The following is an 18,759-nucleotide window of genomic DNA, read 5'->3' as shown; positions in this document are numbered from 1 at the left end:
ACTTGGAATGTACCCAATCTCGTCAGAGCTCAGAAGATAAGCAGCGTTGAGTCTGCATAGTGTTTAGATAGGCGACCACCATGCACAACAGGTTGGTATAAGCTATGAGACTATTCTTTGGGTCTTTCGGTATTCTTTGGGTTTTTCGATATGAGACTAGGTAATGGACAGCATAAGAAAGTGCAGTAAAATCCATTGTTGTACTTTACTTCTATGCTCCAATGTCTACGCGTTCTCCACCTTCACCAAACCACACTTACCAACGCGATAAAGCATGCTCAAATAACCCGCGTGACGACCTTCCATCCGGCCATGGACTGACAAACAACTGTACGCAGCAAATATAATAATGCACGCTTATTCACCACTAGGAAATGTAGGATGCTCGTGCATTTCATGTCCTACCTCCGAGTCACGTTGGTACTTGACTTCGTAGAGCACCACAAGTCCATTGGGGTCACTGGGCTCCTTCCACTGAAGGTAGATGATGTTTTTGACAACCTCACATTTCACGTGGCCAGTAATGTTGTCGGCGTCAACTGCATAACCAGAAGCGGGACATGAACATGAGTGTATTTTGCCTATTTCAAAGTGGAGAAGCTGTACTTTTTTTGGGTAAATCGGCACCTAACAATATGAATGATGCGACTGAGATTCACTCTTTGATATGGGAGAGCTCTGTAACCACAGTTGTGTGTAGATAAGAGTCTGTTGCATCTCTTAGAATTTTTCTAATTCGAGATTAGTGGTTCTAACACTGACAAACAATGCAGACTGTGTGCGTGAATGTTTCACAAAATCTTTGGTGTCCATTCCATAGCGTGCTTTGTAAATGTCGTACACACTAATCTAGGCGAGTGTGGGAACCCAAAAACACATTTGGATAACCACTCACGGAAAGGTTTACAAAACTACGTATTTTTTCCAGATTATTTTGGACTTATAATAATATATTCACGGGATAATTAAAAGGGAATGATAACAATGTTACTTTGGCGAGATTTGGTTGATAAATCCAATCTATTAACATTTTGACAGTTAAAACATTATTTAGAAAAATGTCAAGTTTCTTGCCGAAATTTTTGGTGACTAATAAGCCCAATTGTGGTTTGGAGCTGGCAAAGCTTGGACACGCCACAGGGCACATGATGTTCTGCTCTCATGGATGCTCAAGCTTGGCTGCAGTGCACATGGGCCTAACATGATACAACCCTTGATATCTCTGCTTGTGGTCGAGCTATGGGGGCTGGTCGTACGCTCAGCACAAGAAAAAAAAGTTGAGACTAAGGCCCCCTGAGCGTTACTATATACGTGGCAGGAATAGAGGTATGAACATAAGAGTTTGCTCACAGTGGGGTTGGGTGCGAGCAGACACGTAAGCTGGGGCGCTGCAGCCCACGAGCTCGGAGGCGTGGTTGCAGGCTTGGATTTGGATGCGGTAGGCTGTGAAGTGGCGTAGTCCAGTGATGGTGATGCGCTCTTTGCCAAACACCATCTCTTCGGCGAAGGAGTAGACTACCGGAGTGGGAATGACCTCTTCGGAACCGATCAAAGAAGAGGTGCTGTTTCCGCTGTCCGTGGTGTTATCCGTCCCGAACATGTCCCGTCGTTTCCGATCAGGCCTGTGCGCAATGCAAATTTCTGAGGAAACTTTCAGAGTCGCGGTATTTTGATTCCAAGTTCAAAATGAGATTCACAATGTCTTGGCGGGAGATGTCGAGTTTCCAAGCAAAATGTGTTCGACGTTAAAATTGAGATAACAAGCCAAGTCGAACTCGTGCAACACTTGCCAAACTAACATTGAGTAATCGTATCACGAGTAACAGCATAATGTGAACATTGCTTATGTGTTTATATTTTATAAACATTATAATAAAGTTAGGACATATTTATGATTAAATTATTCCTACAGAATTGAAGGGGATTCCACATTGCAAAAAATAAGAACAATACATGTTTTCGGTAAAAGTTTATTGAAATCATAGCTGCTTTTTATTTCACGTCTACTGCCGAGCCCAAGAACTCGATGAACTATAACCCACCCACCAAACCCTAGACAACACATGGGCTTGGTATTTGGGCTCATGTTCTGTAGCCCAAGATGACCCTGCCCCATCCCCCACTCTCTACAGAAGAACCCATATGTCATATTGTGTTCATGCATGAAAACCTGCCACGTCAGCTGCTGTATGTGTGTTGAACTTCTTTTGCACCCTATGTAGCCAACCGTACTCATCGGAGGTGCGGGGGGAAGGACAACAAACTAAACACTAAAAGCAGTTCTAATGAAACGAATTTTCTATCTAGATTTGAAAGTACATAGCCTCCAGTGGCTTCCTAACATCGGAAGGAAGAGCGGTCTAGACAGCCGCAGAAGCGTTATCTGAAAGTGCACAATGCAGTGACCGACTTTGTTCCATGGCGAGACAAAACCCGCTGCAAGGATGACCAGAGTTCGCGCGATGGCTTATTAGGTTGAGCATCTCCACACTAGATGGCACTGCACGACTAAGACCGCTATGATTAAGAGACTGAGAGTTTTCGGTGCCCCCACCCCCGCCCGCCACTGCCTTCCCACCACTTTGGGGGTGGAGTATGAAAACAATGTCACATGCCGAAAAATAAACACGTGACATCCAGCACCTGAATTTAATCTTACTCGAGATTTTTTGCGGCAATATTGGAGACTTGTTTTTCTTATATATTTTTGTACTACAGTGCACATCCGCTCACATGTTTACAAGACCGACATATAACGCCGCAGAACTGACAGAAGTTCCAAGTTTGTGTAAATTCTGTGGAAAACAAGGTTTGACGAAAGCTCTAATGCGAACTTTGGCCTGCTTTATTAAATCAGCCAACTGGATATAAGCTAGGGGTCCACTTATACAAAATTTTGCTCTGTGTTCATAATCCATGGTTTAGATTCTGCGCAAAGGGAGCGCGAAAAAAACACGAGCTTTATCCAGGATTTAAAAATTAGACAAAAGAGAGCAACTGTTATATAACGTTTAAAAAATGACTCATAGCTTGCATTTCATTGAATAACATAAACATCAAAACAACATTTGATAAGCTTGATAAATGTACCTTCAATAAATGCAGATTCATGTATCTAACATATTTCTTAACATATCCATACAGCCCTTTGTCAATCTACTGCTAGATAAAAGCCTCCCCCCCATGCCATATCGGTCAACAAAGTTGCATGACCATATTTCACCACGCTGGGCATTGCAGGTTGATAAAGGCGGGGGAGAGGGGGGGGCAAGAACCGGATCAGGTATCACTCACCACTGATGTCAGCTGTGGCCAGGAATCAAACTCAGGTCACCGGGTTTTTTAGCGCAGTGCACTAACCACTGTGCCACCACTACAGCCCAAACAAATATATAACCGCGGTTATCACGAAACGTCACCCAACGGTTTCCGATGCGAATTTAACCGATTAAAAAAATAACGCCAAGAATTACAACAGCCACAGGACTCTGGCAAAAAGTGAACACGAGCAAAGGAAACCCGTTCGTAAAGGCCGACTTAAAACAAAGAGTCAGCTTTAGTTATTTATTTTTGAGAAGGTTAATATGGAAGGTGACAGGGTGTCAAATAAAAGCGAGGTTTTTCGACCATGTTCTGTTCCAAAAGGAACAAGGGCAAGCCAACCTGTGATGCCCAGCAGGGTGGTCTCTACTGATTTACTACACACATGGAGTTGTTGTGCCTCTGATTTCAAACCGCACTGCCATCCGGGTGTGTATCCTTGCACGTATGTTTGTACCTAACAACTTGTATACGATAACAAGCAACGCAAGCCCTCGGAGTATCTTCCCCGATGTCTAAAACCGACAACAATCCTATACGTACATTTATTTGTCACAAAGGTTGTTTATGATTTGTTGTACACTTTAAAAAATATATATAACATGAATGTGTATACAGTGCATAGAGATGCACAGTATTAATATTTGATTATTTGCACATTAACCTAATATGATGCAATTTGACAATTTAAAATCATCGCACAGCTACTTCCCTTGAATGAAAGAAGTACAAAGTTGATTAATATGATCTTGTCCAGACATGGTGCATTAAACCACGTGTATTACATTACAAACACGCTTATCTGTTTTCCAGCGCAGCATTTCATTAGTAACGTCCAGTCTTCCACACACACCCAACAGATGTATGTCGTCTGCCTCTTTTTATTTTTATAAAACGAAACGAAAAAAGAAAATGTCCTCAGTGTATATACAATGCACGTGTCACATTGAGATTCAAAGCCAACTGTTTGCGAATAGACTTCAAGAAAAAGAAAGCAAATGTTGAGACGTATGGAATAACGTTACTGAATCAAAGTGCAGTATTTTAGCGGGGCTAATAATACACTCGGTTGGCACTAATGCGGCTATGACAAAAAGTACGTTTGAGTTTTCCTTGGAATTTGTACCTAAAGCGTGAACTTAGGGTTTACTACAAACTTGTGGGGTTTTTTTTATCGAGCCTCTCTATAGCAAACTTTTGATCTTGACTAATATAGCACTAATGGGCCATCATGTCGTCGTCCCCCAATCCAAACGAAATCCTGTCCATGCCAGGACGTAGAGGGTGGGTGAGGGGGGCGAGGGGAGGGTACGCTTCGTGGTATGAGGGGCCCACGTGAAGGGGGGAAGCTGTGAACAAACAGTAACCTGCATGGAGTCATGTGATGACAGGGCGGCTACTCCTACACGCACCCCACTAATGCTCATCAACTGCCACCACCAGAAAAAGGGTGGGATGATGGTCAGTGGAACTCTGCTCGACTGGTTTCGTCCTTTCTGGGGACATTGTTCTTAGAGTTTAAGTGACAAGCCCATGCCCACACCTAACCCTATTAAACGTGGGTACTGAGATTCATGCACGGCCTTTATTTTCAGTAAAGACGAAATTTCATCAAGAGAGTTAGTGGCGGGTACACGTTCTAATTATATGATAGACCAAATGATACATACAGTGTAATACAACTGTTTTTTGTAAGTTAAAGAACATTATACAAGAGCGATACTGTATTAACAATTTTCAACGTGCATGTCTGGAAACATCCAAAAAAAGAGCAGTGAAGGGATTCAACTGCTCATGACTTTACTAAGTGCTCATCTGTTTGAAATACAAATCAAGGAAAAACGAAGAAGTACCCGTCATGCCTGAATGTCGTCGGTTACATGCATTGTGCACATAAAACACAACTCATTTTTAAGAGGCAACATTCACCAAGCAAACGCTGGACAAGGCAGTGCCCTTTAAGCACCCTAAAATGCCGAAACTATGCAACGAGGCCCCCTTCTTCCGCCCCAGAAGCCTGTGCGTCACAGCGCAGCGTTTGTATTTTTTTTCCTTTGACACCCGAGCAGTGGCGACGGTGGGTCTGAGTGCTCCAGTTGCTGGCTGCCGGCGACAGCTAAAGCCCAAACATAGCTTCTTATTCACTCACCAGCTAACTCACCAATTCATTTATTTGGTGCCCGTCCAGAAAGACCCCTCCCATCACCCCAAGTGTACCTAGATTATTCAAGGAAAAGGAACCCATTTGTTCCTGTCAACCTAAACACATATATTAAAAGTGGCTGCCTTGTTCATTTTTCAAGTGTGCTACCTGGGATGTACATGATGGTGTGCAAACAAACAAAAACATATGAAAATTAAACGGTACAAAAAGAGCTTGAAAAAAAATACCAAAGTCTATCAATGGATTATCATCGGCTTTTGTTGAAATAATCTCGTACAAATTTTTATTTTTCGAAATTTGCATGGATGATTTAAAAAAAGGCTACACAGAATGTGGACACAGGCCAAGATAACCACTTGGCATGAGAAGCTTTCTCCCAATGTTATAATTGAAAGTTGCTGGGGAAACAAACAGTCTGCCGCTTTGATGTACCCCCCCCCCTTCTTTTGCCCTCAATCCATACTTCGCAGTCAAGTCAAATGCCAAAGTTTGGCGGTAAACAGGAAGGAAAGAGACATTCACCTAAAAAACAAAAGCCCCTCTGTACACTTTGGGGAGATTTTTTTTTATGACAGCGACTTGTCCACTGGCAGCCTTTCTTGCTTACGTGGTTTAAAATTGGCGATCTATTAACTACACTGCAAGCCAATATTAATCTCTTTATAAACAAAGTGTCATCGTGATGTACAGAAAGTACGCACAAAAAGAAAATACAAAAACACAGATGACAAATTTATAAAATTACATAACAAAAGACAATGGCATTTGTACTCTGGAGTGCATTGAGCACGAAGCACAACGAAAAGTGTTAAAAGTCAACTTTACTAGTGTATAAAATACTAATTTCATGGCATTATAAGTTGTTTATAATTATTATTTATCACCACGCAGCTACAAAGTCACGTGTCAATTAACATGCAATGGGAGAGATGCGTGGCAAAATTTTTTACCAAAGGTAACATTATCAATCCCATTTATTAGCACACTAACCCAGCTATACTTCGAGACATGCAGTCATACAACTGATCTGAAGAGTGGCACTTGTAAACGACTCACCTGGTGGCGAAAATCTGGTTGTGCAGGAAGTTCTCAAAGGTTTTCATGAACTGAGCCTCCTCGGCTTCCTGGCGCAGCTGTGCCTGGGTCTTGGGGCATGCGCAGCATTTCTCAGGAGCCAGGCTGGTATCCAGCTCCGACTGGTTCCCCCGTGCGCCCGGTTCCATGTCGATCGAGCTTGTTGCGGGCTCCCGCTGAGGTACCTTCAAAACTGTCGGGCAGCCAACAATAATGAGGAGGGAGGGGGGGGCACAATAGAATGAATAAATGTTGGTGCCCTGTAACTGAAGCCAAGCGCTTAGCGATGACGCTAGGAGTGGAGATCTTGTACAGCGTGCAAGGTTTTGCTGTTTTTGGCTTCCCTCTTAGTCAGCAGATTGTACCTGCTGACATCAGTTACTTTGGCATGTGAATGAAAGCCATGCACTCGGTATCCCCTTTAACATTCTTAAATCCTAAAAAAAAAGTACAATATTTTAACTTCGGGTTAACATTAGTTCACGATGACAAGAATTTTAATTGGAAATGTAGAAAGGCAATGCTGCATATAATTATTGAGTAAGCAGCACAAAACAGAATACCGACGCAGACCATTTATAGGGCTATGAGACTTGTGTAAGGGCATCTTACTTTGCCCATCCATAATAAAGGTTTTACTTTGCTTATGCTGGCTAAACATTTTGGAAGAGGTGGGGGACAAACAATCTTAAAAAAAAATCACCGGAGCGTGATAGCAATATCTAACAAATGTGTTGGTAAAAAAAATAGCCAGTCAATTTAATTAATTTGTAATAACACTATGGGTAAGATTTCATGATAACAAACAATCAGCATAAATATCTACTGGATCTTTTTTTCCAGTATCAAAATGATGAAAAAACAAAAATAGGCGTTACCCTTTCTGGCAATAAAATAGATGCTGAGATGTTTAAACAATAAATAAGTTATCTTTTGCAAAGCATAAAGTCAGCATTAACCACACGTACTTGTGGTGAACATGCAAACAAACATACTCTGATAATATCCATGCATTGCCTTTGAAACTGATTGGCCATATACTAGACTTATTCATGGCCTCGTCTCACCAGTATTCGATCAGAGAATTCCAAAACGCGAACACAGTGCAAAAGCAATGCAAGTATCAAAGTATTAATAGCTCGGCCTGAGCAGCCATATCCACGGGACCTTTTTGCCTTTTGGCGTTCTCTCATCGAACGCCGGTGAGAGAAGGCCATAGACATTCGGCTGTCTCTGGTGTAGGCCAATCCGTTTCAAAGACAATGCATGGATATTATCCGAGCACCTTTGTTTGGCATGTTTTGCCACGAGTTAGTGTGTGGTCAACGCGGACTCTGGACGCCTTACAGTAAGGTATCGACGAACGCAAAATACCCTTTGGGCCATAAACCCATGCTGCAGCAAAAAAAAATGCGTGCCGAACCTTTGTTGCAATAGTCATGCTTGCGCAGCTCAGGGTCTTCGTGCTGTCGCTGCCAGCGGACGATGTAATGAGTCACGTTTCCGTTGGGGTACGCGGGCGCCCGCCACTTGACCACCAGTTGGGTGGACGAGTTTGAGCCAGCGATCACATCCAGGGGAATCGAAGAAGCTGCAGCCAGCAATACACACAAGCAGAAACAGCTGTCCCCTCATTGAATATTTTTATTGCTGTTGTTCAAAGCTTTATATTTGTGCGAGCATTAATACACTCTCGGTGACTTTGAATGAGAAGGGAAGGCAGTGTACTCTGATTTACTTTGTAATATGCAGATATTAATGTTAACTATGTTATGTAAATTGCTATGACTTCATGTCCATTAAGTATAGAATTTGTATTATCCCAACATCACCTGTATGTTATTTTAGGCTTGTAACAGATAGCTATAACTATGTAATTAGGTCCAAATAAATATTTTTGCGATTTATACTTTAAAGGGAATGTTTTGTACTTGGACAAAGAAAACCTTACACAACTTAATGCACCTTCTTTATACTTTAAATAGTTCCAAACGTTGTATCTATTATAACTCAAGATTGTCTAAAACAATGAACATATAAATTATTGACTACACAGGGACCAACAAAGACCAGAACAGCGACAGGGCTACAATTTCTCATGCCCATTCACCAAATTATGCCGTTCCCTGTGACACTCCATCGGCAATGCCACCACCTGCCACTTCAGTGCACCAGTAAACTCAACATGGCATTTCAACTGTTATCGACGCGGCCCATCCAAAACATCAATGGGGAAAGTGGTCGTCAGCTCAGCGGGAGGAGAGCCCCTAACATACAATTCTATTAGTTGCTCATCTTACCGTTGGCCTTGGTGCGTATGTACACCACTTCGCTCTTGGCACCTTGGTTGTTAATGTCCCCAGAAGTGGTGGTGAGCGTGAAGGCACGCACAAAGATCGCGTACTGAGTCCAGGGCTTCAGAGACAGCAGGATGATGCTGGGATTGGACATCTCCTGTGGATTCAGGCCAGCCCTGAACTCCAGATCCCGAGCTGTCCAACTATTGGATCCACAGGCATCCTGCTGATCAAACTCTGACACATTTTTGAAGGGCCTGCAAATATAACAGCACCGATTTATATATAAAGTGTTGAACATTTACTGTAACAATTTTTTTTCTGTAAACAAGACAGTGAGTTGGTACAGTGCTTATTCTGCTGCACTATAAATCAGGTGACCTGAGTTGTATTCCCGACCTCGGCCAACATCTCGTGGCGAGTGATATCAGAACCAGTCGTGACCCTCCCACCTTTCACCAACCTGCACGGACCAGCATGGTCAAGTATGGTAAAAAAAAAAAATCCCTAAGAGTGTCATTGCATAGGGAGGCCTTCATCTATTCAATGAGTGTAAATGTATGGATTTTTTAAAATTCACTCTGAAGCGACCCTGTTCAAACAAGAGTCTAAGAAGTAATATCTTCCAAATTTAACACTAAGTTTTACAAACCATATTCCACGTTATAAATGTTGTAGTGCATGTTTTTTTTTGCCACACTTCATTACTTACGCTTCCTTGTAGTACACCGTGTAGCTGAGCAGGTCACGGTCATATTTGGGCCAAGTGTGATCCCATTCCAGTTTAATTTTATCTGACGAAGTTTCATTGCCAGTAAAACGCAAGAATTTGCTCTCACCTTCAAAGAATGAAAAAAACACGCAAAGTAAGTTTCAGCATAGCCACAAAATCGTGCCAGTTAAATGGACATGTGTTGCCAGGTTCACAAGTCAAAACGTTCCTAAAATCCATGCAGGTGTTTTTCTTACATGAGGTGCGATCGCCGTTTTCCTTAGGGTTGAGGTCAGTGCGGCTCTGCCTGCCGTAAGTGCCGGTCACCACCTCCATGCGGTAAATCTCTGACATACACAGCTTATGATTGAAGGCAAAGTAGAGCTTGCCGCGTAACACTGTGAGATTATGCTTGGTCCAGTCCCAAAGTTGCTGCAGATTCTGATTATCCAGAACGTAGAATGAGTAATTTCTGCAAGATAATAATTGTAACAAAAATAAGGAGAAAAAAAACGCGCGATGAAATTAGTTGAATGGTTTTCGATCAAAACAGTGATCAAGGCAATAATTTACCAAGATATCATCATGGACAAAGCTTTTGATGTCACCACACATCGCCAATGCAATTTATTAACCTGCAAACCATATTAATATTATGATTATAGTAAATTACTTTTATGACCACCAAAGTTACTTTATTTTATTTTTAAAAAGCAGCTCTAAAAACATAGTTAACAACCCTCTCATGCTTTTGTTGTGCTTGCTTTTATGTGTTATTTACTGTTCATGGTAGCACAAAAGCTGCTGAGTTCACTCAAATAGCAGGTGGCACTTCTCGCTCAAGTGCCTTATTCTCATGCCATTGTTCACAACAAAGAGCAAACAACAGCCCACCTTTAGTTGTAATAAGCACGTGAATGCTCCATCAGCGAAAAATCCCCAGACAGTAGCCCGCGCTAGGAGGCACCTTCGTCCGCTTCTGATTTTTAATTCATTTAACACTTGACCAAATAAATTGTGCATGGCAATGAATTTGGATTTCTAGTGGTCAGCATTCATGCCAATGGATAGATTGATTTCCACAGCCGCCCAGTGATTTCCGCTGGGAATTAATAAAGCTCTGTCTGCTTTAATGTGGGCTTTTTAAGACAATGTGACATCGCTTACAAGAGAACTGCATGTGTGCCAAATCACACTGTGGCACAATCCAAATCACGCACATGAATATTCCAAAATTAAGCCGAGAATTGTGAACATTATAAAACCGGATAACACATTTAAACTACCCCCGTGCGTGCCTGGTTAAATACGTTATATTTAACTGGCATTAAGACAAGTCTAGCATTATGTACAAATTTAACAGAAGGCATATATATATACATTCTGAGAACTGCTAGGGGAACAAATTAGACCGAGTACTGTGATGCATGCTGTGGGTTTCAGCCCTTTAACCACAAGATTACAGGGGATCAATGAATCAGAGGATCAAAATGCAATTATAGACAAGTGGGGACATCATCCACTACCTTGTAAGTCTCCACACATGGGGACCAAAAACCAAAAGTAAAATTGTGCAATGACAAACGATGGCGCCAACAAAGACGACTATGATGCTTATCCGATGACTTCAACACATGTACACAGTACCTGGATTCGTCACAAAGGCTAAGAGAGCAATTTCATCCCTGACGCAGAGCTCAAGATATATCTGCACTGTCAAATTACACCATATTCAAGGACTCACTTACATCACTTTCACAAAAAGTCAACTTTATTCTAGTCCGTAAAACATTTATCTGAAACAGAGATTGTGACAGTCCCACAATAAAATATAGTAAACATATCAATGGGCCCTACATGATTGAATGTGCTTCTGGGTTACAGGATGCTGCATTATAGGATAAGGGGCATCCGTAAGCTTTGGATGGAAACTAAGATAATTGCACATGACTTCACCTATGCCCCAGCAAGCTGCTCAACGAGCTTACCCCCAATAGAGTACGAATAAAGAAGGCACAGGTTAAGAAGGCACAGGTTAAGAAGACTTTGTCACTTGGCTCATGAAGTCCTAAAACATTGGGGAAAACATCATACTATATCGTCTTCACTAACAGTCGTTTTCACTAAAAGGCATGGGCATTCATTGTGTATATACTGCTTCAATATAATAAACTCCTACCTGATTTGCTTAATTCATTCATATATATCAGACCTTCAATAGTATAACACAGCCATTATCCACTTATCAACTCTCTCCCTCTCTAAATTGTTTTTTTTTTACCATGGCTTATTGTTAAGCAACCATTGTTGGTGTATAATTTTCCATTAAGACAATTTTTTTTACCACAAATATGAAATTGTTAATTACATAAATTGAGCTTGACCCCACATATAATATATCTGCGTTAATTCTCATGTTTCACTAGGCATGTAGGCTCCAAAGTGTTTTACACTTTAGGTGGCTATAGCCAGTGGGATTCTAAGACTTTTTGCCAGATTCTGTTAAAATACCAGGCGCAACCTGTGTACAACTTTGTGTGAACATTTAAGCAAACAAAAAACACAATAGTTATTAACGATAAACTTTAAACAACACATGAAACTTCAAATCATAATCAATAGTCCAAGTAAATTTAATTGATATTAAGGTAACCTACACATTGACAGTTCCAAGGTTAACTTACAACTTTGTATCTGGATAAGAATATAGCTTAATATTATTAAATAGGCAGTTCTTTCATCAGTCGAGCCACCCTTAAATACAGCAAGGCAATTCTCCCACTGGTGTGACAGGAGTCTACACGTGTGCCAATAGCAGACACGGCTCAAGGACGATCGCTCAAGCATTTCAGGACGTAAACGGCATCATCACTTTGGTACTCAATGCCAATGAAGAAGTGCTTCTTGGGCCACAATAGATGTAAATCAATGTTGCTGCTGCATGCGCGATTGCTTTAAGGAGTGAAATAATGGATCTCCGTCTCATTGCACTTGACAATGTTTGCCAAGAACTGTTTTTTTCCCCCCCACGCTTGCAATGTTTCAAGCAGTAGGAAACAATTGTCACAAGCTTCCTTAACAAGACAATGCAAGTTGCTTGGGCGCCCATCTGGTGTTCTCTCTCTCATGTATAGGTATGCATGAGCAGCTAAACGGTTGTGAAATAAATGTTCTTGAGAGCAATGTCGATTGCAACATAATGCAGAGGAGTAGGAAATGTCAACTGCTCGGGAAGTAAAATATATGTGGGAGTACAAATATCCATGTAAAGGTGCATCATCTTTTTTTTTATTCATGATCCTCCCTGTGGCATTAACACCATTCACAGTTATGCACGAAGGGCAATTACTCCCAAGCAGCACAACTGCAAAAATAAACGGTATATTCGAAGAGCCTTCGTGTTTTCCATCACCAAATATTTCATCATGAAAATGGCGTTCCAAAGCAAAATATAGTTTGTAATTCCATATAGAATATAACCGGAATGCTTTGCCGTCACGTGAAGAATGTTGCTCGCGTGTACATTTTTATTGAACCCGTTTTTCTCTCTTCTAAGTATTTATTTCATTGCTTCGCACAAATAGCGCAGATTAACCTGCCACCAGAGTTCCAATGAATGTATACAAGAGCTTGGCGATTCATGCCATAATCATTTTTTATATCTCTAAAATTCCATCATAGATTATACCTGCAGGCAACGTGATTCTTCTACAGGCAATTCCTCTGTTCAAATCTCCATTCGTTCAAATGGGTAACAGGGATTTCTGCCATGGAGAGATGCATGCAATTTAATGGGATTTCATTGCGGATCCATCTGAGTTAAGCTTCAAATTACATTGCTTAGTTTATTGATCAACCTGTACAGACCACTATGGTTAGGACAGGTTAGTGAAAAAGGGAGGCCAAGGAAGACTTATGATACCATTTGTCAACATTGTTAGACCGAGTTGGAAATCCAACTCAAGCTGCTGGGGTTCTTAGTGCAGTGCACCAAACCAGTCCCACCGTTCTATCCGTGCGTAATACTGCCAGTTAAATATCAACACCCATGAAAGTAGTCTTACTTATAGGACATGTAAGTATATATTCAGACAACTGTTTGACAGCTGTATGCACCACAAAAGTGGTGATATTTGCCTTGCCGATAAGTGGGGGTGACTGCTTCAGCAACAACATTTCTTCCGGTCTATTCACAGAAATAATCCCTGAACATTTTGAGACTGTTTGTGCTGGCAACAACCATCTCCTCATTCCTACGAGATGCAGCAGGTTCTGCATCACCTCATGAGAGCTTCCTTATATTTCAGCATCTTAGAAAAATATATACTTTAGCGGCGTGGTGGGAGACTTGGCAGCAGAGAGAAAACTATAGCCGTTCAACACAGTCGAGCCAAAAAAGCCATTCATCCTTATATCCATTGTTTGTAGCCAATTTTTAAATGAGCAGGTGCAAGGGGGGGGGGGGGGGTGCAATCTACATTATTTAAGCAGTCGTTGACCTTTAACTAACATGGTTTTGGGGGAAAAAACTCACTTCAATATTAGTGTCTCAGCAGCCAGGACAGGACCAGGGCTATTAGGGACACAAAAGGTAACGGAATAGTAGAGCCACAAAAGAACGGGATGGGGAAAGAATGCTGCAAAAAGCAATTCACCTGTTGGCACTCGAGCCTAAGGCTTTGCTCAAAGCTTGTTGAGATCACTACCGAATTGAGGAAATGGTAACAAAACAAGTGGGAGTCTCAGTGGTGAGATGTTAATCCCTCGCCTGGTATGGAGGTCACGGGTTCGATTGCATATTCTCTCTCCCCGTGGTCGTGTGGATTTTTCTCCGGATCCGCCGGTTTTTCTCTCCACGTTTAGAATCAACGTGCGTGCTAAGTATTTGGCTGAAAAAAATGTCCATGTGATAAGCTACTTCGTTGAGCTATCATTTGTGGCCAGATCGCTTCTGAAAAAGAGCTTTTTCACCTGGTAAAATAAAAACTATTTTTTTTTGTAGAAAAGAGTTGGCCTGGCTTCCAAGGCAACCTTACCAGCCAAATTTGAAATGCAATGCTTTTCTCTGAAAAATACAACCAATGTTTATTGGGCTGGTGTTTTCATATGATGGGTATATTGCTGATAAAATCAGGCAAATCATTGTTTTTCTATCAGCATATGGTAAAAATGGAATTGGATTGACGTAAAAAGAGAAACATGGATTAGGTAACATACAAATTAATGACAGAATTAGAACTGTTCAGGAAAGTGGGCTTGATCAGCAGAAGGGACTGATGGTAAAGCTATTCTTTGGGTCTTTCGGTAAAGTCATGTAGATAGGTTCAAGACAAATTTCTCACATTAACATAAACACCTTGGCGCACTCGTCGTGAAGGATGCTCGGCGATCTTGCATTAATTAACATGCTAATTTTTGCCTGCAGCCCTTTGATTGGTGGAAAGCCCACCACCACCACGGTCGCGGCCAACCACATGAATTGGCATTGGCTGCTAACATTTAGGCTATGCCCATTTCAAACCTTTATAAGCAGTGAAACGAATGAGAAATAATCAATGCGTCAACACATTGCAGATGGACCCTGTTTTGGCCAAGTACTATTTTAGTGCCGTTTTGTTTTTGTGCGAAAGGAAAACGAAACGCCCAGAGAAAACTCACGTGCGTGAGTTGTTATAGCCGACTATAAAACATATTTTCAATAATAAGGCATCATCTTTCCTCTTTCAGATAGATATCGTAAACACTAGCTAATCTATGTATGATCCACGAACCGTGCTAGCAAGTTACTGGATTATAGAGATGCTATCTCACCTAGCAGATCATAACTTAACCGTAATAAAATGGGGTTCTGGGAAAGGTGATATGTAGTAATTCAGCGGTGTGCTGCATAATTCTCCGATGTATTTTCGGGTTGTTACCGAGTGTTGTTTGATGCGGTGTCTGACGTTTCACCCAACATGCCGGGAGCTTCTTCAGGAACTAAATTGAGCAGTTCACGTTTTCCTTCTAAAATACAGCATTGCTGGCTGCTGTTGTTGCCCATCAGCTTGTGTGTGTCCCCCCCCCCCCAATCAGGCCAGGTCGGGTTCATGGGCCTGGCGGATATTCGCGTGCAATTGTTTTTTGTCACCCAACATTCTGCTGTGGGCCTTTGTTCATATGTACAGCAAAAAATCTAATACAAATATTTTTAGTTTTTAAAAGTGACCCTCACCACATGAAAAAAATACGTCGAACATCATGACAAAAAAAATAAGCGGTACAACCCCAAAACACACCGGAAAGCTAGTTCAGGCGAGGTATTCATTCTCAGTTGATTCAAAAGTAGTTTTCTGTTTTAAAAAATTAAGAGACATACCCTTCGTCCAGCATATCTCCACGGATTATCCTTAAGTTCTTGAGGAAAGCAAGGGTAACGAGGGCTGAAGAGCGCTTGATCTTCACAAAACCCGTCACCATCTCAATCAGTCCCAGGTTTGTCTCCAGTTCTGCTGCAATGTTGTCTGAGTGGGAAAGCAACGTGAACATGTTGTTCAAGAACAGAAATCCGTGTAAAAGTGCTCCGAAACTGCGTGCATTCAAAAACTAGCATACTACGCCTACACCTTAATGTAGCCAGCAAGACTGTCAGCGTGAAAGCAGTTTTAACTTGACTTGTAACATGAACGATAATGGATGTCAGTAAAAAACTAGGAATCATTGTGTAGACATGAAGTGAACTGATTTTAGCAAGAAGCCATCCATTTTCATGACAAAGTAGAAGCCAATTTTGTTCAACGTTAAACATCCTGTTTGCAAGAATTAAATCTGTAAACAGAGCTAAGTTCTTACTGACATCGCAAGCAACACAAAAATGACTGCGATGACTTTACAAAGGCCCCAATAAAATGTGGTTAAGGACACGGAAGACAGGACACGCGTAACTAAAGGGCTCTCCCCCTGTGCACTATGAATATTATTGAAAGCCGTGAATTTATGTGAAACTTACTTCCACCACGGATGTCGATAGTCAGGTTCCCATCAAGCTCGGTGCATCCGTACAGCTCCTGCGCCGCCGTGAGTGAGTTGATGTTGACGTTTCCATACTTGCACACTTTTGGACAGGGACCATCACATTTGGTGCAAGTCATGCTGAGGATAAAGAAGAAAAAAACGTCACTTAAAATAAGGTTTTGCACCTTTAAAAATCTGGTTTTCACTCTTCATCCCTGCACACGGCAGTACACTTTGCAATTCATACCTGCCAAGGCTTCACCCTCAAGAGGCTTCAAAAGCACACCTGCCTATCCTAGGCCCTGCCTAACTCCCCCCCCCCCCCTTAAGGCTGCCTCTGAGTCCCACTGCCTCATATAAAAAAAATATTCTTCATCAGAAAGAAACGGGAAAACCCAGCCCAGGTCGACCAGGATCTTCAAACCTGGTCAGGGTGAAAAGTGAGGAAAGGAGGGTGAGGATCGCTGTGTGCAAGAATGAAAACCAGCCTTTACAGGTACAAAACGTTACTCTTCATTCAGTTCATCCTTGCACAAGGCGTCACAACTTCGCAACAATACCAAAAGCCAGAGGAGACGAAGCCGGTTAAAACCATAACCGCGAGGACATGACTGCCCGACCAAAACGCAGCATCCTGGGAGGCCAAGGTGTACAATCTCCAGTGCTTCACAAAGGGTGTGGGGGAGACTCCACGAAGCCGTCTGACAAACAACAGCTGCCTGGGCCCAAGATGCGGCCTACAGCCTGCGTGAATTGCACTGTGTGCACTGTGTGCTAAAAATGTAGCACTTGCGTGATAGACTCCCAGGGCCAACAAGAGATACGCACCTTGGAGGCAGCCGGGTCCCTTCCATTTCCCACAGACAATTACGAAGAACTGCCGAGAGGACCAACGCGGCTCGGTCCTCGCCAGGGACGAACTTTATGGCCCTGGGGATGTCTAAGGAGTGCAAGGAAAGCTCTCAGCTCCAACCAAAAGGCCCCCTCCCCACCCATAGTGTGTAGGTAAGTGTGTATATCTTGCTGCGTGGAAAAGATGGAAGCGGCCACCTTAGACAGGAATTGTGGTGAGAGCCGTAACACCAATGAGTGCTGGTGAAAGGACAGGAAAGGCGTGCCCCACGGTGAAAGCCTGAAGCTCACTAGTCTGCCTGGCTGAACCTTGACAATCAGTGCCAGTTCAGAGTTCTCACCCCCAAGCCATTCAGTGACTTAGACTCACGTATTTTTTACTTGTTGGAAGTGAAGTGTAAACCCTTGGGCTAAAATGAAAGCTCTTACTTTCTCGCCACTTGTTTTCTTTTTGCTCTAGTATATATTATACTGAACGCTGTTGTGGTATAAACTAAGTGCACAAACAACAAAAACGCAGCCTTAAATATATTTATCTTGCGAATTATGGAGTTCCCACGTTGGATCACTGGATTTGAGTGCTGTGGACCAGGACAGTAAAAGGTAAAGGTCTCAAAAGCATTTGTCACGATCATAATTCATAATCTATCCATTGCTGGATGAAATCCTCCCCAAGCAATCACCGTCAATCACAGTCTCTAATGTAATTCCTATAGACAAGCAAATTTTCATTCCATCTCCACGATGGACATCCTCTAGTGTATGTTACCATCCTTTGGCTCCCACTCCGTCGTTAGTCTCGGCCATTGTAACTTTCTGACCCGCCGTTAACTTTCTGACCTGCCCCAAATGGAAATCTGTGAAAAAAAGAGCTTCATGGTATTCTTCCAGTATAAATAAAGATTCTGATCATCCCTTGCAGCAATGTGTTCTGTCCAAGCCCATGTACTTTCCCTAAGTCAACATGACGTGTCTAACGAATGATAAATGCGTTCAACTTTCTGTCTTTCAGAAACGTAATCGTCCGTACTTTTTTGTTAATCTTTGAATAATTATGTTACGTTGGACTGGGGACAGAATACCAGTCAAAAGAATAAATAAAATCAGTTCCTTGCGTGATGTATTGCGGCAATGCTAGACTATGAGGTATGGCGATAGCATGAGGAGTCCTTTATCCAGAAGTGGTCAGGCAATGGCTTATAATGCTTTAGAAACAAATAAAGGAGCACATTTTACATATAATATATAATACACATTTTATATATATATATAATACACATCTTTTTATATATATATAATACACATTTTATATATATAATACACATTATATATACACACACACAACA

General features: G+C 41.9%; 1 protein-coding gene across 1 annotated transcript in view; it reads right to left on the bottom strand.

Moving 5' to 3' along the window:
• The window catches only part of LOC144741446 (insulin-like growth factor 1 receptor), a 104,851-nt gene that overhangs the window by 10,245 nt on the left and 75,847 nt on the right, over positions 1-18,759 (bottom strand). The window contains exons 4-12 of the mRNA XM_078623972.1: positions 16,557-16,699; positions 15,927-16,071; positions 9,826-10,040; positions 9,569-9,695; positions 8,860-9,113; positions 7,983-8,150; positions 6,542-6,752; positions 1,351-1,622; positions 406-539 (exon numbers count right to left, since the gene is read on the bottom strand). Of these exons, the coding sequence (XP_078480098.1) occupies positions 406-539; positions 1,351-1,622; positions 6,542-6,752; positions 7,983-8,150; positions 8,860-9,113; positions 9,569-9,695; positions 9,826-10,040; positions 15,927-16,071; positions 16,557-16,699 (1,669 nt within the window). The remainder of the gene's footprint in view (positions 1-405; positions 540-1,350; positions 1,623-6,541; positions 6,753-7,982; positions 8,151-8,859; positions 9,114-9,568; positions 9,696-9,825; positions 10,041-15,926; positions 16,072-16,556; positions 16,700-18,759) is intronic.

The sequence above is a fragment of the Lampetra planeri genome, chromosome 3 (assembly GCF_965212315.1).
Source record: "Lampetra planeri chromosome 3, kcLamPlan1.2.h2, whole genome shotgun sequence".
Lineage (NCBI taxonomy): Eukaryota > Metazoa > Chordata > Hyperoartia > Petromyzontiformes > Petromyzontidae > Lampetra > Lampetra planeri.
The sequence above is the reverse complement of the archived record's forward strand: the minus strand, read 5'-3'. Positions and strand labels throughout refer to the sequence as shown.